This window comes from Lissotriton vulgaris, chromosome 1_1 (genome assembly GCF_964263255.1).
Source record: "Lissotriton vulgaris chromosome 1_1, aLisVul1.2, whole genome shotgun sequence".
Lineage (NCBI taxonomy): Eukaryota > Metazoa > Chordata > Amphibia > Caudata > Salamandridae > Lissotriton > Lissotriton vulgaris.
The window spans coordinates 874,521,438-874,541,791 of record NC_141685.1 but is presented as its reverse complement, the minus strand read 5'-3'; the positions used below and the strand labels follow the sequence as shown (position 1 = coordinate 874,541,791).

The 20,354-nt window shown below is 45.2% G+C and overlaps 1 protein-coding gene across 1 annotated transcript in view; it reads left to right on the top strand.

The window, feature by feature from the left end:
• Positions 1–19,918, top strand: part of LOC147748058 (histone acetyltransferase p300-like) — a 271,545-nt gene extending 251,627 nt beyond the window's left edge. The window contains exon 10 of the mRNA XM_086958259.1: positions 18,602–19,918. Within this exon, the coding sequence (XP_086814385.1) occupies positions 18,602–19,048 (447 nt within the window). The 3' untranslated portion in view covers positions 19,049–19,918. The remainder of the gene's footprint in view (positions 1–18,601) is intronic.
• The last annotated feature ends 436 nt before the right edge of the window (positions 19,919–20,354 follow it).

Sequence of the window (20,354 nt, the reverse complement as noted above, 5' to 3'; positions counted from 1 at the left end):
CCAAGGTTTCTGAGCTCACTGACTCTGTAACTATTGAAAACATCTTCGAGAAGGTAAATAGTCTCTTGAGGCCCCTACTAATACAGGTTAAGGGTCTAGGGGCGAGGATAGATAAATTAGAGCAATCAACCCTTGACGGGTTCCACTCACTCAAAACTACATTTAAACAACTAACCAGAGTGAGTGAAAATCAGGACATGGGCGCAAAGGGGAACGAACCACCATCCCAGAGAGACCCTAAGCCCCCAAACTGTCGAAACAAGGTTGACTCTAATAGTGCATTAACTCCAGCTCCTAAATCTTCTCCCCCTCCCAAAGCAGGGCCAAAACACAAGGGGCCACCAGCACACTTAGAGCCTGCTATAAACAAGCCTAAGCCTCTCCCACAAAAGCAGCCACAGATAGCTAGCGGTAAAGCGAATGTTAGTCAATCGTCAGGCACATGCAACAAATCCCAAGGACTAGTGACAGGGAAAGCCTCTAGACCTGTATCCCAACCTACAGTCCCAGCTACCACCTTATCGGTCACTAGTAATCCAGTACGTCGGATCCCTCCAGTAAACCTCCCGCCAGACTGTCATCCTTTTGTTGCTGTTATGGTAAATGTTCCCCCGCTAAAGGAAGGCCAGTTGGAAAACCACCAATCACTCAAGAATAAGTGCATCCATTGGCTGAAGGCAAACAAGCCAATTCCGTTGGGTGTGGATGGGATCATTCTAAGTGTCCGTAGAGTTGGGTGGGTAGGGCCGGGAAAAAAACTCAGGAAGGGGATTGCATAATTATAAATTTTCAAGACCCTAGAGTAGTGCCCTCTATCTGTACTCCTATTAAAAATATGGGGGCCCCAGGGGTTAAAGTGGTAGATCTATCTTATTTCTACCCCAGGCAAATTGTTAGCTTAACTGGAGAAAGGCTAAACTCCCCTGATTTCCGTCAAAACTGGGAGACACACTGGGCAGGGGCTACGGGGGGCATAAGGGTAAATCATTTGTGGACACCAGGGCCCTACTGACTGGAAATTGGGAGTAGAGTAGATCCAATCGGAGTATCACCCACCCAAACTAACCTTGCTAGCGGGATGGTAGCCTCTAAAGTTACCCCCCAAGATCCTTGCTCCCCCCAGGCACCCTTGATGAGGACCACAGACAGGGATATTCTTGCACCAAGCGACATTCCAGCTGTGACGGACCTAGTATTTAAGGTTTTCAGCTGGAATGTCGCAGGGATTGCAAGAAAACTGGCTCTACCAGACTTTACTGCTTGGGTTGATGAGCACTCCCTGTGTATTTTCCAAGAGACATGGAGCCTGGTGCCGGTCCATAGGGTGGGATTCTCTTCCTATTCCTTCCCTGCACGAGTTTCGGAAACGGGGAGAGGGCGACCCTTGGGCGGCCTTCTCATTTGGGTTGCAGCCTCTCTAGACTGTAGAGTAGAAGAGTTTCCCACAGGCTGCCCGGACATCCAAAATATCACCCTAATAGATCAAAGGGGAAGACTGGTTTTAAATGTCTATAATGTTTATGCCCGTGGGACTACGGGTGGGAGAAAGTCTCCTGTAATATCTCTCCTTGAGACCTTGTTAAAGAACACCCCATACAAGATGCGCACATTGGTTGCGGGCGACATGAACTGCACGTTCGAGCCTTTGGGCTCGGACGTTGCCCTTGACCAAGACGAGGAGGATACTAGGCTGGGGATCCCCGTATTGGAAATCCCATCGATCAGGAGGTGGACAGAAGTGGCGCTCCAGTTATATTCCCTGAGCCTTGAATTTAATTTAAGGGCAGCCAATGGGAGGACAACCTCGGATAGGGGGGGTGCCCATACGTACAACAGACCAGGACACACCTCTAGGATAGATTATTTGTTAATAGATGTATATCTATGGACCTATGTAAGGGACATGCTGGTGGTCCCTACGACTGAAAGCGACCACATCTCACTCTCTTTAAGCATGGACCAGTGGTGGCGTCCCGTAAGGAAGGACAACATCAACCCGGTAGCCGCACCCCCGGATGAGTCTGAAGTCTCACTCTGTGGCAGACGAATAAAATGGGCGAAATTGGTCCTCTCTGAGGCAAGGGTAGGGGAAATTTCAACCCTCTTAAATCATGCGGTGACAACCCTTGGGTCCTCCCCAGAAGGGGTGGGTAGAGTGAGTGGGCTCTTTGTCTCCTTGGTAGAGGCCTTGACTAATGTGTTTACCTCACACTCTAGTAAGTCGGGTAACAAAGGATTTAAAAAACTAGATGATGGTTGGTATACCCAAACATGTAGGGTACACAAGGCAAAGCTAGTTGAGGCAGTAAAGCACAAATCCCGCAGTGTCATACAGGAAGCAAGGAAGGCCTACAATAAATCCCTCAAAACTGCTAGGAGGGAGTGGGAAGACAAATTCTGGGAAGACCTGCTCAAAGCTAGTAAAAGTAGGGATTCAAGGGCTTTTTGGAATCTTATAGGTACACGGAAGGAACCCGATGCAGCTATGAGACCCTGCAACATCCCGCCTCTAAACTGGGTAAAACATTTTGGGGCTTTATACCTCCCTCCAGATGGGGAACTGAATGTTGGGTTGAACCTCACACTAGCAATTGAACCTCACGCCTATGATCTCTTCACTCCCTTAGAGATTGAAAAGGTTATAGGGTGGGTAGCACCCCGTAAGGCAGCGGGCCCAGACGGCCTCCCGGGGGATCTTATGAGGGCATACCCAGTGGAGTGGGGAAGGGTTATTGCTGCTCTGCTTAACGACATCATGATGGGAGGGGCAGTGCCAGAATCCTGGAAAGGGGCGGTGGTGGTCCCGATTTATAAAAAAGGGTGTAGGGAAACCCCGGGGAACTACCGCCCCATAAGTCTGATAGACTCCACCCAAAAGATAGCTGGTAAAGCTATCCTCGGAAGGATCCTCCATTGGGTGGAGGAGAATAAAATCCTATCGGACTTTCAGGCAGGTTTTCGGGCTGGAATGGGGACAATAGAGCAGGTGTTTAGGTTAGCACTCCTGGGGTGGAAGGTGGTGGAACTGGGCAAGGGTAGTCTTTATTTGGCCTTTATAGACCTGAAGACTGCCTTTGACCTAGTCCCCCGGGAAGAGCTATGGAGGGTGCTTTATGAGTTGGGATTACCCCCTTACATCTTGTCCCTTCTCATTAGCCTCCATGCCCATACCTTTGCACAGGTCCGCTGGGGTAAAAACGGGGAGCTCACTGAGAAAATACCGGTGTCCAGGGGCGTAAGACAGGGCTGCGTCTTGGCGCCCACCCTATTTTCACTATATGTGAATGGGGTGGTAGAACATCTCCAACAAGAACCAGCCGACGCCCCTGTCTCGGAGGAGTCCGGATCCCCACCCTGCTTTTTGCGGACGACACGCTTTTGATCTCAAAGACTCCCCAAGGCCTCCAGAAATTGCTAACGTGTTTCCAGGAGTTTTGTGCTGCAAAAGGTTTAATAATTAACGTGGACAAAACTAAATACTTAGTCCTAAATCCACCAAGGAAACTGGGCCGCCCACCTACGCTTAATTCTGTTGCCTTAGACAAAGTGTCCGAATTCGATTACCTTGGTATTCGGATAACGGATAAAATGTCTTGGGCAAACCACATCGACAAAATGGTCCTTAACCACAAGAGAGTAGGAGGAGCTCTCATGAGGGAGTTCCGGGCCTCACCTAGGAGATCACTTACCCCAGTAATCGATATCTACAAGGCCAAGGTAGTGACATCAGCCTTGTATGGGGCAGAACTGTGGGGCCACTGCCGATTGGACGCCCTGGCGACAGCGGATAGCAAGCTACTAAAATCCATTATTTCCATCCCACTGAGCACTCCATCTGTACCAGTGTTGTTGGATACAGGCTGTAAAAACATCAAAGATCAAACCCAGCTTCGCCCTCTCCTTTTATGGACACGAATTTGGAGGGGTGAAGAGTTAAAATCCTACGCTGATGGCCTGGGGGAAATAATGAGCCTGGGGGGCTGGGCTAAAATAAGATGGTTAAGAGAAACTAAAAAGCTTCTGGAGAAGATCGGACTGGGGGACTGTTGGGCATCACGTTCAGCCCCTCCGAAAGAAGTTGTTACGGCCCTTTTCTGGAAATGGACTGCGGAGCACCAAATTACAAACTCGAATCATTGTAAGTCTACTGCCGCCTTCTTACTATTCAAAGATATTGTGGTATTTGAGCCCTACCTGGATCTAATTACCCTCCCCTTTGACCGAGCCCTTTATTTTAAATTTAGAGTTGGATCCCTCCCGCTTGGTGCTGTGGTATCAAATTGGAAATCAGCGGCCCGTACGTCCCCCAATTGTGCTTGTTGCCCGAGTAGGATAGAGTCCATCGCGCATGTCCTGTTTGAATGCCCGGACTATGCAAGGCCCAGGAGTTTTTGGTTGAAACCTCTTTGCCGAAACATGGGTACACGTAGCCACTTAGTAGCTTTGCGCATCCTAACTACGGACACATCCCCCCCAATTGTATGTGGAACAGCAAAAAATTTTTTTTTTTTTCATTTCAAGAGGATTTTATTGAGAGAAATAATGATCCAAATAATATCCAACAAAATACAAAGAGGCGATACATTCCAATATGAGAAAAAACATGAAACCATGGGTAATATCTGATCATTAACGAAGCTCAATGTAAGTAAAATTGGAGAACAGGCACCTAAAATGAAGGTAATGAATTGAGCCAATAGAGGGATACATTGTTCAGAACGTAGAACGTATCAGTCCCTAAGATGAGGATAGGGGCAGGGGAAGGTAATAGGAACAACAGGAAGAAGGAAGGAGAGCAAGGAAAAAAGCAGCAGAAAGAAGGAACGGGATGAGAGGACAGGAAAGAGGAAGAAAGAAAGAAGGAATCCCACAGGAACAACCCAATGTAACGCAACTACCAGACAAAAATTAGGTAGACATAACAGCAGGAAATTGAGGGACTACACCATTCGCAGAAAGTTCCATATATTCATCCAGAGTTGCCCAAACCCCACTAGAGATGGAAGGTGACAGGTGTGCTAGATCTACTGAGGTGTGAGCACTGCGTAAGAAGGAAACCCATGCCCACCAAGTATGATAGGAGACAGACGAGAAAGACTTCCAATCCATAAGGATAACTTTGATCGCTACAGATAAAAGAAGGTCTAACAGTTGTAATTGTAATGGATCAAGGGGAAGAGGCGTAGGAGCCGCCCAGGGGCCTAAAATAACTAAAGGAAAAGAGAGCTGGAGCTCAACGTCAAAGATAAGAGACAAATGTTGCTGAATAAGGTCCCAGAAAGATTTAAGTAAGGAACAGTTATAGAACATATGTGGAAAATCACCTGCCTCAACGCCACAACTCCAACAGAGGTCATCCTCTTTAAGGTTGAGAGAGTGAAGACGTACCGGAGTCCAGTGGAGTAGATTGATCGAGAAAAACTTGGACTGTATTAAGGAAGGAGCTATTTTGTTACGTAACGCTAGTTTGCCAATGGATTGCCAAGCTTCGGAGGAGATATGATCCGTAATATTGTGATCAAAATGACGCGACCATTTTTGCTGTGCAACCGTCTGATCAGGAAGCGAAGTAGAGGATAGAAACCTATATATGTGGGAAGCAACATGACCCGCTTTGAGCCAGATAGAAAACAGTGAGATGGTGGACGAGGAGGGGTGAAGACGAGTTTTCGAGATCGCAACCTTGATTTTAAGAAAAGTATAGAAGTCTAGATTTGTTAGAGAGTATTTGAGCGCTAAGGTAGAGAAAGGTAAGGGCTCACCAGAATCATTATACAGATGTTGTACAAGAGAGACACCCTTCATCGCCCAATACGACATGAGAGTGGGAGTGATATTGATTTTAATTTTGGAATTACGCCAAATGGAAGACCATCTAGTTTTGTGCAGAGGAAATGCCATCTTCCTGTCCACTTTCTTAATTGCGACAATTGTATCAATAATGATAGATCGGGAGAACAGAATATGTAGAGTGGAAGTAGTACAAAAAGAGGCAAGTGGTAAGGGAGCAGCTAAATCCTGTTCAATGCGTAGCCATAGAGGAATATGACGGGTTGGGGGAGAAAACCATAGGGCACCTTGAGAGGCCAAAAAAGCAGTCTGGTATTTTTCCCAATCCGGGAAGTTGCAACCTCCCATATCACAGGGTCTACGTAAATATTTGTATGCTAACCGAGCCCGTTTTCCGCTCCATAAAAATTTGGAGGTGATACCATCGATTTCCCGAAAAAAAGAGTCAGATAATTTAATCGGAATCATGGAAGAGACAAAATTGATAATCGGCGTGATCATCATTTTAAGGGTTTGTAGGCGCCCCCACCATGAAATATGTTTTGGAGACCATGTGTCCAGAAGACGACGAACTTTAGCCAGAGTTTGAGACTCATTATACGTAACCGTGGTATGTAGTGTCGAACAGAAATAAATGCCTAGATATTTGAGATGGGTAGCTTGCCATTTAAAGCCAGCCGAACCCATATGCGCAGGAAAGCAATAGGCATTTAAAGGGAACATTTCTGTCTTGTCTTTATTTAGGGTATATCCCGAAACTTTAGAAAACAAAGAAATGGTGTCAGAGATAGCAGGAATGGCTAACGCGATATCGTCCGAGAAAATGAGAACATCGTCAGCGTAGGCTGCAGTTTTAAGACAATGAGGGCCAAAAGAGAACCCTTTGATATCGGGGTGTAAATCAATCAGCCGAAGGAGAGGATCGATAGATAACAAAAACAAGAGAGGGGATAAGGGACATCCTTGTCTCGTGCCCTGGCAAAGATTAAAAAAAGAGGATGTAGAACCATTAACTCTAATATTAGCTTTAGGTTGGGAATACAAAGACATTACCATGTTAATAAATGATTCCCCAAGGTTATGTGCATGTAAGACAGCTCGAAGAAAAGGCCAAGAAACCTTATCGAAGGCCTTCTCCGCATCGAGGGCCAAGGCCGCGGCAGGTAATTGGGATCGCTTGGCCGCCCCAATAATATGGCAGAAAATGCGAATATTATCTCTTGCTAGCCTACCTTTAACAAAACCAGTTTGGGAGGGATGGACTAAGTTGGGAATAAAGGATTCTAGACGTTTAGCCAAGATTTTAGCAAAAATCTTCGCTTCCATATTGAGAAGCGAAATAGGGCGGAAATTCTTAGGGTCCGAATGGTCCTTCCCCTCTTTTGGGATCACCACTATGGTGGCTTCGGCAGCCGTACCAGAGACAGAACCATTACGAACAAAAGCGTCAAAGACAGCCTGCAACTTAGGAACAAGCAACGGGAGAAAGGTTTTATAAAATAAGATCGGATAACCATCAGGGCCCAGAGCTTTCCCCGAACGGGTGGCCTTGATGGCAGAAACTATTTCCTCAGGTGAAATAGGTTCATTTAGAGTGGAGCGATCTTCCTCTGATACTGATTGAATCGGAATTGATTTTAAAAAATCTTGGCATTTATCAAAAGAGGCTTGGTTAGAGGGGGTATACAATTTGTTATAAAAATCACGAAAAACTTCAAGAATTTCCTCAGTTTGGAATTTTTTAGAGCCATTATGATCTTTAATAGAAGAGATCTGAGAGGATTTAGAGGAGGAGTCTTGGAATTTTAAAGTAGCAGCCAAAAGTTTGCCAGCCCGATTCTTTAAGAGTAATTTTTTGGGCTTTTGTGCTTGGAAACCAATATGAGCTCTTTTAGTGACAATTGTATTATATTTGTATTTTAGAAGCTTAATTTGTTGTAGGATAGTCAGATCTTTAGTATGTCTAAAGGAAGCCTCCAGAGTCTTGATTTCAGATGATAAATCAGTAAGTTCTTTTTTAATCGCTAAATTGCGTTTGGACATGCATGCAATAACTTGGCCTCGGAAAGTACATTTAAAAGAGTCCCAAAGAATTATTGGAGAAGATACAGAAACCTCATTTTCACGGAAAAAAGTGTTTATATCTTTGGAAAATTCTTCCACTTGGGTAGAGTCATATAACACCTCCGTATTAAGTCTCCAGGAACGACCACGTGGTTTCGGAGCAAAGGACGATAGCGTAAAAGTGACCGCAGCATGGTCGGAGATGACAATGGGATGTATAAGCGGGGAAGTAGAAGCTGCGACAAGAGAAGAGTGGACTAGGAGATAATCAATGCGCGAGAATGAGGAATGAGGGGAGGAAAAGAAAGAAAAGTCACTACCAGTGGGATTATGGAGACGCCAAATATCATGCAATTTAGCAATGGAACACATGTTAAGCATCTGTTTGTGTGCTTTAGGCGGACGAAACTGAAATGCGGAATTTCTGTCCAATAAAGGATCCATAGGTAAGTTAAAATCCCCACCAACAATAAGATTACCCGCATGTGGGGTATCATGCAATTTTTTAGAAATGGATTTCCAAAAAGCAGGGTTATCAATATTCGGAGCATAGATATTCATAACAAACAGATCATGTTGTCCATCTGATAGTTTAGATAAGAGCCATCGACCATCAGAGTCATGCTCAGAAGAGAGAATCGATAAACCCGAATTTCTCGAAACCAACGTAACCACACCATTGCGTTTACCAGATGCATCCGAACAAGACACATCCGACACCCATTCTTTCTTCAAGAATAACGCTTCTCTACTAGTGATCTTAGATTCTTGAAATAATACTAAGTCCGCTGAGAGAGATTTACAATAATCTAAGATTTTAGACCGTTTGACCGGATGATTTAAACCCTTAACATTAAGGGATAATACATTTAAACCTGGCATATAACTGAAGGGGATACACACGAAGACAACAATGATAACAGAGAAAGGACGAAGTACAAAAATATAGTAGACCAACCACAAAATAAAATAGATGTTACGGGAGCAACCATGTGGGAGAACCATGAAAAGAGAAAAGCCAGAAGGAGAGAAGAAAGATTAGAAAAGAGAGAGAAACGAGGCAGAGGGGGAGGTCTAAAAGAGACCCATATCATGCAAGGGAGAACGTGGAAAAGGCGAGTCGAAGACCCGTACTAGGAGCAAAAATTGGTAAAGAAGAATAGCCCATTATGAAAAAAAACAACTGTCAGTGAGCTAAAAAGCAATAGATAAACCATACACATAGAAATACATTTTATAATGAGATACTATATTGCTAATAGAAGAAAAATACCACTCAGAGTATATTAACAGTACCCCAGCAAGCGCAAGAGCATGACTTAAATAACAATACTATAAAACGTAGGAAAAGCTTAATTTTGTACGAAACATCTTAAAAAAACATACATCATTTTGTGACTAGAGGAACAAATATGTACTGAAATCGCATATGAATCATACAAAAACACCTAATTATAACTATACTATAAAATGGAGGTACATAAGAGGAAAGAAAAAAAGGTGTATGAGAACAGCACGTAGAAACGAGGAAGAAACCGAGAGGGAAGATGAAAAAGAGCAGAAAGAAAAAGGAGAAGTCTACACCACGATACTACAATGCTACATAGTGTAATGCAAATATAATACAAGATGCTATTGAAAGAAGTAATAATACTTGAATTATAGACAATAAATCTGCAACTAATAACTATAAAAAGTGCAGGTAACTAGTAAGTAGAAACAGCAACAATATAAGTGAAATACACCGTAATAAAAATAGATAGGAGCAAGAAAGAAGGAGTTGAAAAAGAGATACAAATACGCACGAAATCAGAGAAGACGGGTAAAAGAAAGAAGAAGAGAAAATTGAAAGGATCTACAAGAAGTTTCTCGAAGGAGAATGAAGAGAAAAAAGAAGGAGAGGTCGGATACTAGAAAGAAGGAGATCTATCAGAGTAGTATAGAAAGAAGAACAGAGATAGGACATACAATAGCGGAGGTGTAGATCAACATGAAAACATGGCTGGAGAAAAAAGAGAAGGTAACCATCCAGAAAAAGACATAACCAGAAGTAAAGAGAACAACAAATCAGGTCCCTGAGGCCCCAGGAGTCTGCGTCGTTGCTCTTTGAATCTCCATCTCTATCTCCTCCTGGTTGTCCAAGAACGTTGTCAAGTCTGCCGGTTCATCGAAGATTCTGGAACGCCCTTTATATGTAATGCGAAACTTGGATGGACCAGAAAAGGAAAAAGGAATGCCCAAGTCAGTGAGACGTTTTCGAAGATTCAAGAAACCTTTCCGTCTTATGACCGTGTCTCTGGCAAAGTCTTGGGAAATGGATATGCGATGACCCTCCCAGTTGAGTTGTTTAATCTTGCGCATATGAGACAAAATCAGCTCAGTGTGTTGATGTCGTAAGGGCTTAAAAATGATTGCTCTTGGCTGGGTGGCTGCCTTAGAACGGAACGTTGGAACACGGTGTGCTCTTTCAATCTCAAAGTCTCTGTGGAAAGATAATTGAAGTGTATCAGGAATCCAATGAGATAAGAACTCAATCATGGAGGAGGATGATTTCTCTGAGTCCTCCGGAAGGCCAAAAATACGCAGATTAGATCTCCTATTACGGTCCTCCTGCTCCGTGAGGTCTCTGCGCATCGCCGCCATAGACCGCTCCATTTGAGAGAGGGACCTTGATTGCTTTTGCATACCATCCTCTGCGGAACTTATCCGAGTTTCTGTCGCTGATACACGTAGAGAAAGGGCTTTAAAATCATTCCTGATAGCAGACACTTCCACTTGTAGTAAGTCAGTGTTAGTTTTGGTTGACTGCGCAATATCATGAACCTCATTGAGGCGCGCCAATATGGTGTCCAATGTGGAAGTATTGTCCGCCTGAGGCGATTCAGGAGTCGGAGAGACTGACTTAAGTCGCTTCAAAGATGTGCCCGGGTCCTTAGAGTCTTTGCTGTTCAAGGAGCGACTCATAATGACAGTGTTGTAGCAGAAGACTAACAAAAATGCCCCTGGGATAGAGTATAGCACCAGAGTTGCGCAAAATAGTCAGAAAACAGTGAAAAAAGAGGCAATTCACGCTCAAAACACGCTACGCTAATCTAGCGGTTGAAATATGAGCATAAATAAACAGGAATACACCTCAATATAGCGACATGAGCATCTCAATGAATCAGTTAAGAGAGAACAAAAACTGTGAGCAGCTTCGAACCCAGCCAAGCAGCAAGAAGTAACATTAGAAAAAAAGCATAAATGTTACCATTGTAGCCGTTGTGTGAAGAAACCCTTAGACAGACACGAAAGACTGTTAAATTGTATCCGCGGCGGCGCCTCAGAAGACAGATGACAGGAACGTCATACGCGGCAAAATGGCGGCCGCTCCTCAGGAATGCGAGCGCCTGCGAGGTTTGAAGCAGAACGCATAATTCCGATGATTTAAATCGCGGAAAAACAGCGTCGTGGAGATCAGCACATGTTCCGCCGTAGGTGTATGGTTTTTCCGGTCAAGAGGGCACGAAGAGACGGAGAGAAACGCTCGACGGGATCAACTCACCCCGGAGCTCAAGCGCAACACGCCATACCACAGCGGCGCGCAAGCCACGCCCCGAACAGCAAAATTTTTTAAACAGTTTTGGCTTATTCGTTGTAAGAGATTGTCAGTAGCGGTTTAATCCTTTTTTTTAGCTAAAATATTATCGGGCACCTTATGTCCTTTTATCCTTTTTAAATGAGTTTCTATACTGACTTCTTAAAGTGATGCTTTTTGTACATTGTAAATGATTGTATTGTAAGTGTGCTTATAAGATATCTTGCATATCGAATAAAAGCTTATGACTGACAATATCTTCGACGACGAGGTTCCGCTTGTTCGCCGGATCTCCAGATCATATCGGAAGCAGAGGACTCGGACGTCTCGATTCTATCACGTCAACCCGTGAGTACCTCTGCCCCTGCACCTCCTACACTGCCCCAGCCAAAGGCGAAGGTCAGCTCTCCGCCCAAAGGGCACAGTCGAGACTAAGCACTCCCTCTTAAAGCCCAGACGTCGAGCTCGGCTCCGAGGAAGACAAACACGCCTTCAGGTGCTTCGGCACCGAGAAAACCACACGTGCCGATCCCACCACTTCCAGCGGCACCGAGGCCAAAAGACTCTTCAGCACCGAAACTAAAAGACTCTTCGGCACCGGCACCGAAAGACTCTTAGGCACCGAAAGACTATTCGGCACCAAAACCAAAAGAGTCTTCGGCACTGAAACAAAAAGACTCTTCGGCACCGAAACCGAAAGACCCTTCGGTACCGAAATCAAAAGAAGCTTCGGCTCCAAAGCCGCCGACTTCTAAAGATAAAGATGGAAAGTCAACTTCCACACCGAAGACTGCCGTTCCGGTGACAACACCTGCAAGGCCGGATCCCGAGGTCCCGAAGCCCTCGGACAGGCCTGTCAAACCGAAAGTAACACTTTAACTTTGCCACAGGATACTGTAACACCTCCCAAGGCAAAACGCAAAAATAACCTCTGTCGAAACGAAAAAATCGACGCCGAAGAAGGTTGTAGAGGAGGAGGAGGAGGAAGAATTGTTTAGACCAGACCCTAAACAGAAGAAAATCTACATAAATCCAAAGACTGGACATGTGGGTGCTATACCTCTTCAGAAGAGACCAGCAGAAACGCCACCTACACCTGTGGTTCCTGCCAAAAAGAAGGACTGTGCAACTTCCCCTACGCACCCTCCCTCTCCTGTATCTCCTTCCTCTCCTATTCCTCCTTACATTTCACCTCAAAACTCTCCTGTAGCCTCCCCTGCATCCTCACATTCACCACAAACTGATGAGTAGTATGACCTAGGTGGTGGGGAGGATCCGAATACAGACCCAAATACATATCCTTTAGATGAGGATGTCCATACCTTTCCACCTCATAATGTGCCTGATATCCCGGATCCGCAGTTATACCCATCAAAGCCCTCTCCTCCAGAGGACAGCATTGGCTTTAATCACCTCTTACACAGGGCTGCTATCTACCACAGTGTTACAATGCACTCTGATGACATTGAGGAGGATTTTCTGTTGGATACTTTTGAACCATCACACAGATCCACTCACATTCTTCCCATGATCAAAGGAGTCATTAAGCACGCTCCAGAAATATTCAAAGATCCTGTGCGTGCTAGGGTGCTGAATCCAAGGATAGAAAAGAAATATAGGCCTGCACCCTCTGACCCAACCTATATTAAGGGACATCCTCCATTAGACTCTTTAGTAGTGTCCAATGCAAGAAAAAGGGTGAATTCACAGACTTCTGGGGAAACGCCGCCACCTGACAAGGAATCCAAAGTTATTGATGCGTCAGGTAAAAGGATTGCTGCACAAGCTACAAATATATGGTGCATTGCCAATACACAAGCCCTTCTCTCACGTTACGACAGGGCTCATTACGACCAATTAGAAACACTAATGCAGCACCTCCCAGATCAGTATAAGGATCAGGCAACTGAGCTTATTCAAGAAGGCAAATTAATATTCAATGCCTCAATAAAATGTGCACTAGATGTCGCAGATACAGCTGCTAGAGCTGTAAACACTAGCGTGATACTCAGGAGACATGCATGGCTGCGCATTTCCGGGTTCAAACAAGAGGTGCAAACCACAATTTTGAACCAGAACCAGTTATTCGGTCCAGAAGTAGACACTACACTGGAGAAAATGAAAAAAGCAATGGACACGGCAAAGTTAATGGGAGCCCTACAGTCCACACAAAATAGAGGTTCTTTCGTTGCTCTTTTTATAGAGGAGGCTCCAAGCAGACTGGAGCAGACACAGCAACATCTTTCAAAACACAAACGCAAACCTCCTCTAATAAGGGATATTTTGGAGGAGGATACAGGGGCAATAATAACAAGGGAAGAGGACGCAGTAACAGCAATCGCTCCTCCTCCACAACTAAACCGTGACTTCCCTCTGCTCCCCCAACAGCATTCCACTCCTGTGGGGGGCAGATTAACACAGTTCCTGCCTGTCTGGAACTCCATAACAACGGACAGGTTGGTGAGACAGATTATCCAACATGTCTACTGCCTAGAACGTACAGCAACCCCCCCAAACATTCCACCCAGGCAGCGTCCTATGTCTACAGATCTCCTGGCTCTGCTTCAACAAGAAGTCCTAGCACTTCTACTAAAGATGCTATTCAACTAGTCCCATTAGAGGAACAGGGGACGGGGGTTTACTCGCTGTATTTTCTAATTCTCAAAAAGGACGGCACACTGAGACCAATTCTCGACCTCAGGCCCCTCGACCATTGCATACAATCAGATCATTTTCATATGATCACTCTGCAACAAGTGCTCCCACTGCTGCAACAAGGTGATTTCCTTTCAACACTAGACTTAAGGGACGCCTACTTTCACATCACAATACATCCTGCTCACAGGAAGTACCTACGGTTTGTAATACAAGGTCAGCACTATCAGTTCAAGGTCCTTCCATTTGGTGTCACAACAGCTCCAAGAGTTTTCACGAAGTGCTTAGCAGTAGTAGCAGCACATCTCAGAAGACAACAAATACACGTCTTCCCTTACCTGGACGATTGGCTCATGAAAGCCAAATCATTCCACCAATGTGTACAGCACACTCAGCTGACAATTCAACTGTTGCACGACTTAGGGTTTATGATCAACTACACAAAGTCGCACCTAGAGCCTTCGCACATGCATCAGTATCTAGGAGCTACCATAAACTCATCTACAGCTCTAGCGTATCCCAGTCCAGCCAGGATACAGAGCATTCAAGCCCTAGTCTCAACTTTTCAACACCAGCAGTCTCTCCAAGCAAGAGTGTTTATGAGATTAATAGGCATGATGGCATCTTGCATCTTCATAGTGTCACATGCAAGACTGCAAATGCGTCCATTACAAGAGTTTCTAGAACGACAGTGGAATCAGGCTCAAGGTCAGCTCACAGACCTGGTGTTGGTAGACAGCTGTACGCATCGCTCTCTGCAATGGTGGAACACCAAAAACTTGACAAGAGGATGGCCGTTCCTCGAGCCTGTTCAACAAATAGTGCTCACAACAGACGCATCCCTCACAGGAACAAAAGCTGTTGCATATCAACCAACTAGAGTTGCTAGCAATATTCTTAGCACTCAAAATGTTTCAACTTCAAGTACAGAACAAAGCTGTCTTAATCCGGACGGACAATATGACAGCAATGTACTATATACAAAATCAGGGGGGACACACACTCTCTGCAACTGTCACAGCTCGCACAGAACATTTGGAGATGGGCCGTTCCTCAAGACATATATCTGTTAGCGGAACACCTTCCAGGAGTTCACAATCAGATAGCGGATCTGTTGAGTCGGCAGTCACAACAGATTCACGAATGGGAACTGCATCCACAAGTTCTTCAACCATTCTTCCAACAGTGGGGGCACCCACACATAGACCTGTTTGCCACCCACGAAAATGCAAAATGCCCAGCCTTCGCCGCCAGGTTCCCACACCCAAGGTCAGAGGGCAATGCAATATGGATGAACTGGTCAGGCAGATTTGCGTACGCTTTTTCGCCTCTCCCCCTCATTCCACTAGTGGTGCGCAAGCTCAAACAACAGTCTCTCAAGCTCATTCTAGTAGCTCCCACATGGGCACGCCAGCCGTGGTTCACCACGCTATTAGATCTCTCCCTGGTTCCACATCAAAAGTTACAGCTCACACCCTCGATGTTAACACATAACCATGGAGAAATCAGACACCCAGACCCGAACCAACTGAATTTGGCGATCTGGCTCCTGAAGTCTTAGAGTTTGGTTATTTTAACCTACTACCAGACTGCATGAATATCATTAAAGAGGCGAGAAGACCCACTAAAAGAGCGTGTTATGCCGCCAAATGGAAAAGATTTGCAATATATTGCAAACATAATCACATTGATCCACTGGATGCTTCCATCCAAAATATCATTTGTTACCTGTTACATCTACAAAGGTCTAATTTGGCATACTCTTCCATACGCCTACATCTTGCAGCAATTGCAGCCTATTTACAAAACAGACAACCTTTGTCTCTTTTTAGGGTACCTGCAATCAAAGCATTTATGTAAGGATTAAAAAGAATAATCCCTCCCAGGCTGCCACCTTCTCCTGTATGGAACCTACATTTGGTCCTGACGAGACTCATGGGACCCCCTTTTGAGCCTCTGCATAAATGTGAACTGCAATTTCTCACATGGAAAACTGCTTTCCTGGTTGCCATCACCTCTCTCAGAAGAGTAAGTGAAATACAATCGTTCACTATACAAGAACCATTTTTTCAAATACATACTAATAAAGTGGTTCTCAGATCTAATCCAAAATTTCTTCCAAAGGTGATCACACCTTTTCATTTGAACCAATCTGTAGAGTTACCTGTGTTTTTCCAAAACCCAGACTCGGTAGCAGAAAAGGCCTTACACACGTTAGATGTTAAAAGAGCTCTGCTATACTACGGAGGTAGAACTAAATCCTTTAGAAAGACAAAACAATTGTTTGTATCTTTCTCTCCTCCACACATAGGCAACCCTATCTCTAAGGGTGAGATTGCCAGGCGGATTGTTAAGTGCATACAGATATGCTATCAAAAAGCTAAACACACACTAACAGTTCCTCCTAGAGCACACTCCAGTCGCAAACTAGGAGCCTCTATGGCTTTCTTAGGAAATATACCATTAGAGGACATATGCAAGGCAGCAACATGGTCTACACCACACACCTTCACTAACACTATTGTGTTGATGTGCAAGCCAAGCAGCAAGCTGCAGTAGACCAGGCTGTCCTTAGAACATTATTTCAGACTACTGCAATGGATACAGGTGACCACCGTTAGGGGAGACACTGCTGTACAATCGATGCGAAGTGTACGATCTGCAGCTCATATGCCTTGAACGGAAAATGCTACTTATAAGTATGCATCTGTTCTTAGCATGTAGAGCTACAGATTCGTACACGCCCTCCCGCCTCCCCAGACCTGTATCCATTCCAGTCCTCATCTTACTTAGATGCACACGCATGGACATCCTTTTTTTTTACTGTATCTTTACTAACTCCATCATTTCCCAAAATGGCGAAAAACAATCTAAGGATGGAGCCGATGCCCATGCGCAGTATTGTCCAAGGGAGGAGTCACCTATTTTGTGACTACAAAGACTTCTCCAAGAAGACAACAACCTGTAATCATCCGAGCCCAGCACCAGGTGGCGATCTAATGCTAAGTGTACGAATCTGCAGTTCTACATGCCAAGAACAGATGCATACTGGTAAGTAGCATTTTCCTTATACTGTACAGAAAGTCTATTGACCCTCTTTCCGCTTCTTTCCACTGTCTTTTTGTTAATTCTAACCCTTACCCAGCTGGCTCTGCTTTGGGGCCCCACAAGGGTGTTGCTGCCAGACCAGCCCTCTCTCTTTAAGCCTTCAATTGTTCATAGGTTTCCAAATGGGTTGGCTCACTTGTTTCCACCCATGCCCTTTGTTATGCCACAGTGGGACCTTAATTTGGTCCTCACCTACATAATGTGTGCTCTCTTCGAGCCTTTACATAACTGTCCACTCTGGCTGTTGACCATCAAAACAGCCTTTTTGGTGGCAATTACATCTGCCCGGAAGGTGAGTGTGTTGCAGGCTTTATGTTGCACACCTCCCTATCCAGACACAGTAGTACACCCTGGCTTCTTTTTTACCAAATGTCGTGACCCCATTCCCTCTGGGTCAATCCATCACGTTGCCCACCTTCTTTGCTCTCCCGCTTCTCTCTAAAGAGGAGCGTCTCCACTGACTGGACCCAATAAGAGCATTGTCGTTCTACCTTGACCGCAGAAAAGAGTCCTTGGTAGAGGACCAACTCTTAGTGCAGTACGTGGGAGCTAAGAGGGAAGGGCAGTGCAGAAAAGGGCCATATCTCGCTGGGTTGTTCTCTACATCAAGATCTGCTATGCCCTGGCAAAGAAGCAGCCTCCTGCGGGATTGAGGGCCTATTCCACCAGTGGAAAGGCTGCGACTAGGGCCTTAGCTTGGGGTGTCCTAGTCCTGGACAACTGTCAGGCAGCAACGTGGGCATCTTTGCACAATTTTGCCAAACACTACTGCCTGGACAGTCAGGTCTGCAGGGATGGGCATTTTGCCTGTTCGGTCCTGCAATACTTCCTAGTGTAGGAGTTGGGCCGCAACCCACCGCCTGGATGGTATGGTATGGTTTGGGTATCTAATTCAAAGGTAAGGAATATGCAGCTAGAAGTCTCTATCAGATGAACAAGTTACTTACCTTCGGTAACTCATTATCTGGTAGAGGCTCTATCTGGCTGCAGATTCCTAACAGCCCCACCCATGCCTCCCTGCTTTGCAGACTAATATTGTAGAGCTAGGGTTTAGGGCCCTAGTTTTGCACATGAGTACGTCACTTACTTTGTAGCTCCGTGCTTCAGGTGTGGAAAAAACAAAAAGTACTGACATCCACGCGCCTGGATGGAGCCTATATAGGTACCGCAACATCATAACCGACGCTAATGACGATTTCACACGTAGCCGAATGCGCGCAAGGGGTATTGCTCAGCAAAAGTTTCTGGATCCAGCTTGATGCTTGGGAAATTCAAAAGTAAGGAATCTGTAGCTAGATAGTCTCTACCAAATAATGCATTACCTAACGTAAGTAACTTGTTCATAACGTCCCCTTTTGTTTGCAAGCATTGCTACTACCCTGCTCACATACCTGTTGTTTCTTACAGGACTATGATCTGTGCATCACCTGCTACAAAACTAAGATTCACGAGCACAAGATGGAAAAGCTCGGCCTTTCCCTGGATGATGAAAACAACAACCAGCAGGCGAATGCAGCACAGGCCCCGGACGACTTCCGCCGCAGCAGCATCCAGCGCTGCATACAATCACTGGTGCATGCCTGTAAGTGCAGCAATGACAATTGTTCACTGCTGTCCTGTCAAAAGATGAAGCGTGTGATACAGCACACCAAAGACTGCAAGCTGAAGGCAAATCTTAGCTGCCCCATCTGCAAAGAATTAATGGCACTTTGCTGCTTTCACGCCAAGCACTGCAAGGTGGACAGGTGCCCTGTGCCCTTCTGCTTAAGCATCAAACACAAGCTTCAGCAGCAACAGCTACTGCAGCGTCTGCAGCAGGCTCAGATGCTCCGCCGGAGAATGGCCAACATGTAGAGGACAGGCCTCCTTGGGCAGCATCCACAACAGAGCTTGCCATTCCCCACATCCGCTAGACTGTTGTGTCTTAGTTAGGCCCATACAATAACGCTGCACGTTTTCCTTACATTGCCTTCTTTCACAGTAACCTTTGGCATTTTTTGCACATAGCTGTATGTGTGGCAATGTTGTGTTAGTTGCTCTGAAACTGCTTTGCATACACAATTAGCTTCACCTAACATTATCATGACTTCTTGAACACTACGTACAAGGCCTCGCACTCCATATACAAATGTTGATCTATTTTTCATTCACGAGGCGACATGACTATCTGCAAGGCCATAACAAATGCTGGTTTGTACGTATCCTGCAGTGATGCTTTTTATTATAAATAAACAAGCAATTTCTGGTAGTCAGGCAGAGGAGAGACTCCTGCTGACATTGTGAGGTCCCTGCAGGCTGATGCTTAACCTAAAAGCTACCGAACTTCTCCATGAGGGGTGTCCAGTTCATCACCAAGACAGGTTCCTCCATTCACTCCCACCAGGTAATGGGGTGGATCATCCAGTAAGAAGATTCTTGGTGTTACACATACACTTGCCCTAGACATTTAGGTTAGGGACAGCATAGTGGGAGTACACAAATATCAAATACCGTTTCCTATGCCTTATATAATGTGTGTGTGTATATATATATATATATACACACAATATATATATATATATATATTGTCTCAGCACTATGGTGGAACTATTTCTGCTGTTCACTATTTTGCTGCTTGCTATTTTGCTGCTTGTAATCACTTTCATATGCTTCTGCCTATTGAGTATTGCAGCACATGTACTTTATACAAGGATAACATTGGTTCAATAAATATTGAAGAACTTCCCTGAGTATTCATTGTATATTTTGAAAGTGCACGAGTGACTGAGCGAAAGGGTCTAGATCTGTTACTACGATGAGGGGTCAGGGTTGTCATGTTCAGTGGTTGCCAGAAACAATTTGCTCCCTGTCTAGGTTTGGGGGGGGTGTACAGTGGCACTGTGTGCTAGCAATTGGACAACATGTCCTGCGGGGTTCATAGAATCAGCCTGGCACTATCCCCAAAGTTTATGTAGTCCACAAACGTGCAGTTCCTACTTATTAGTGGAAACTACATGACAGTAGCTACAGCTCCCATGAGCCAGCAGCCTACAGTGCCACAGACTCTGCAGCCAGCCTCCTCCCCAACCCTGCCAGTATCGCAGCCACCCTGCCTAATACCATGCTATGCAGAGGACTGTATCCCAAGGTAAGGCTGGTGAGCATCTAGCTCCACCTACGC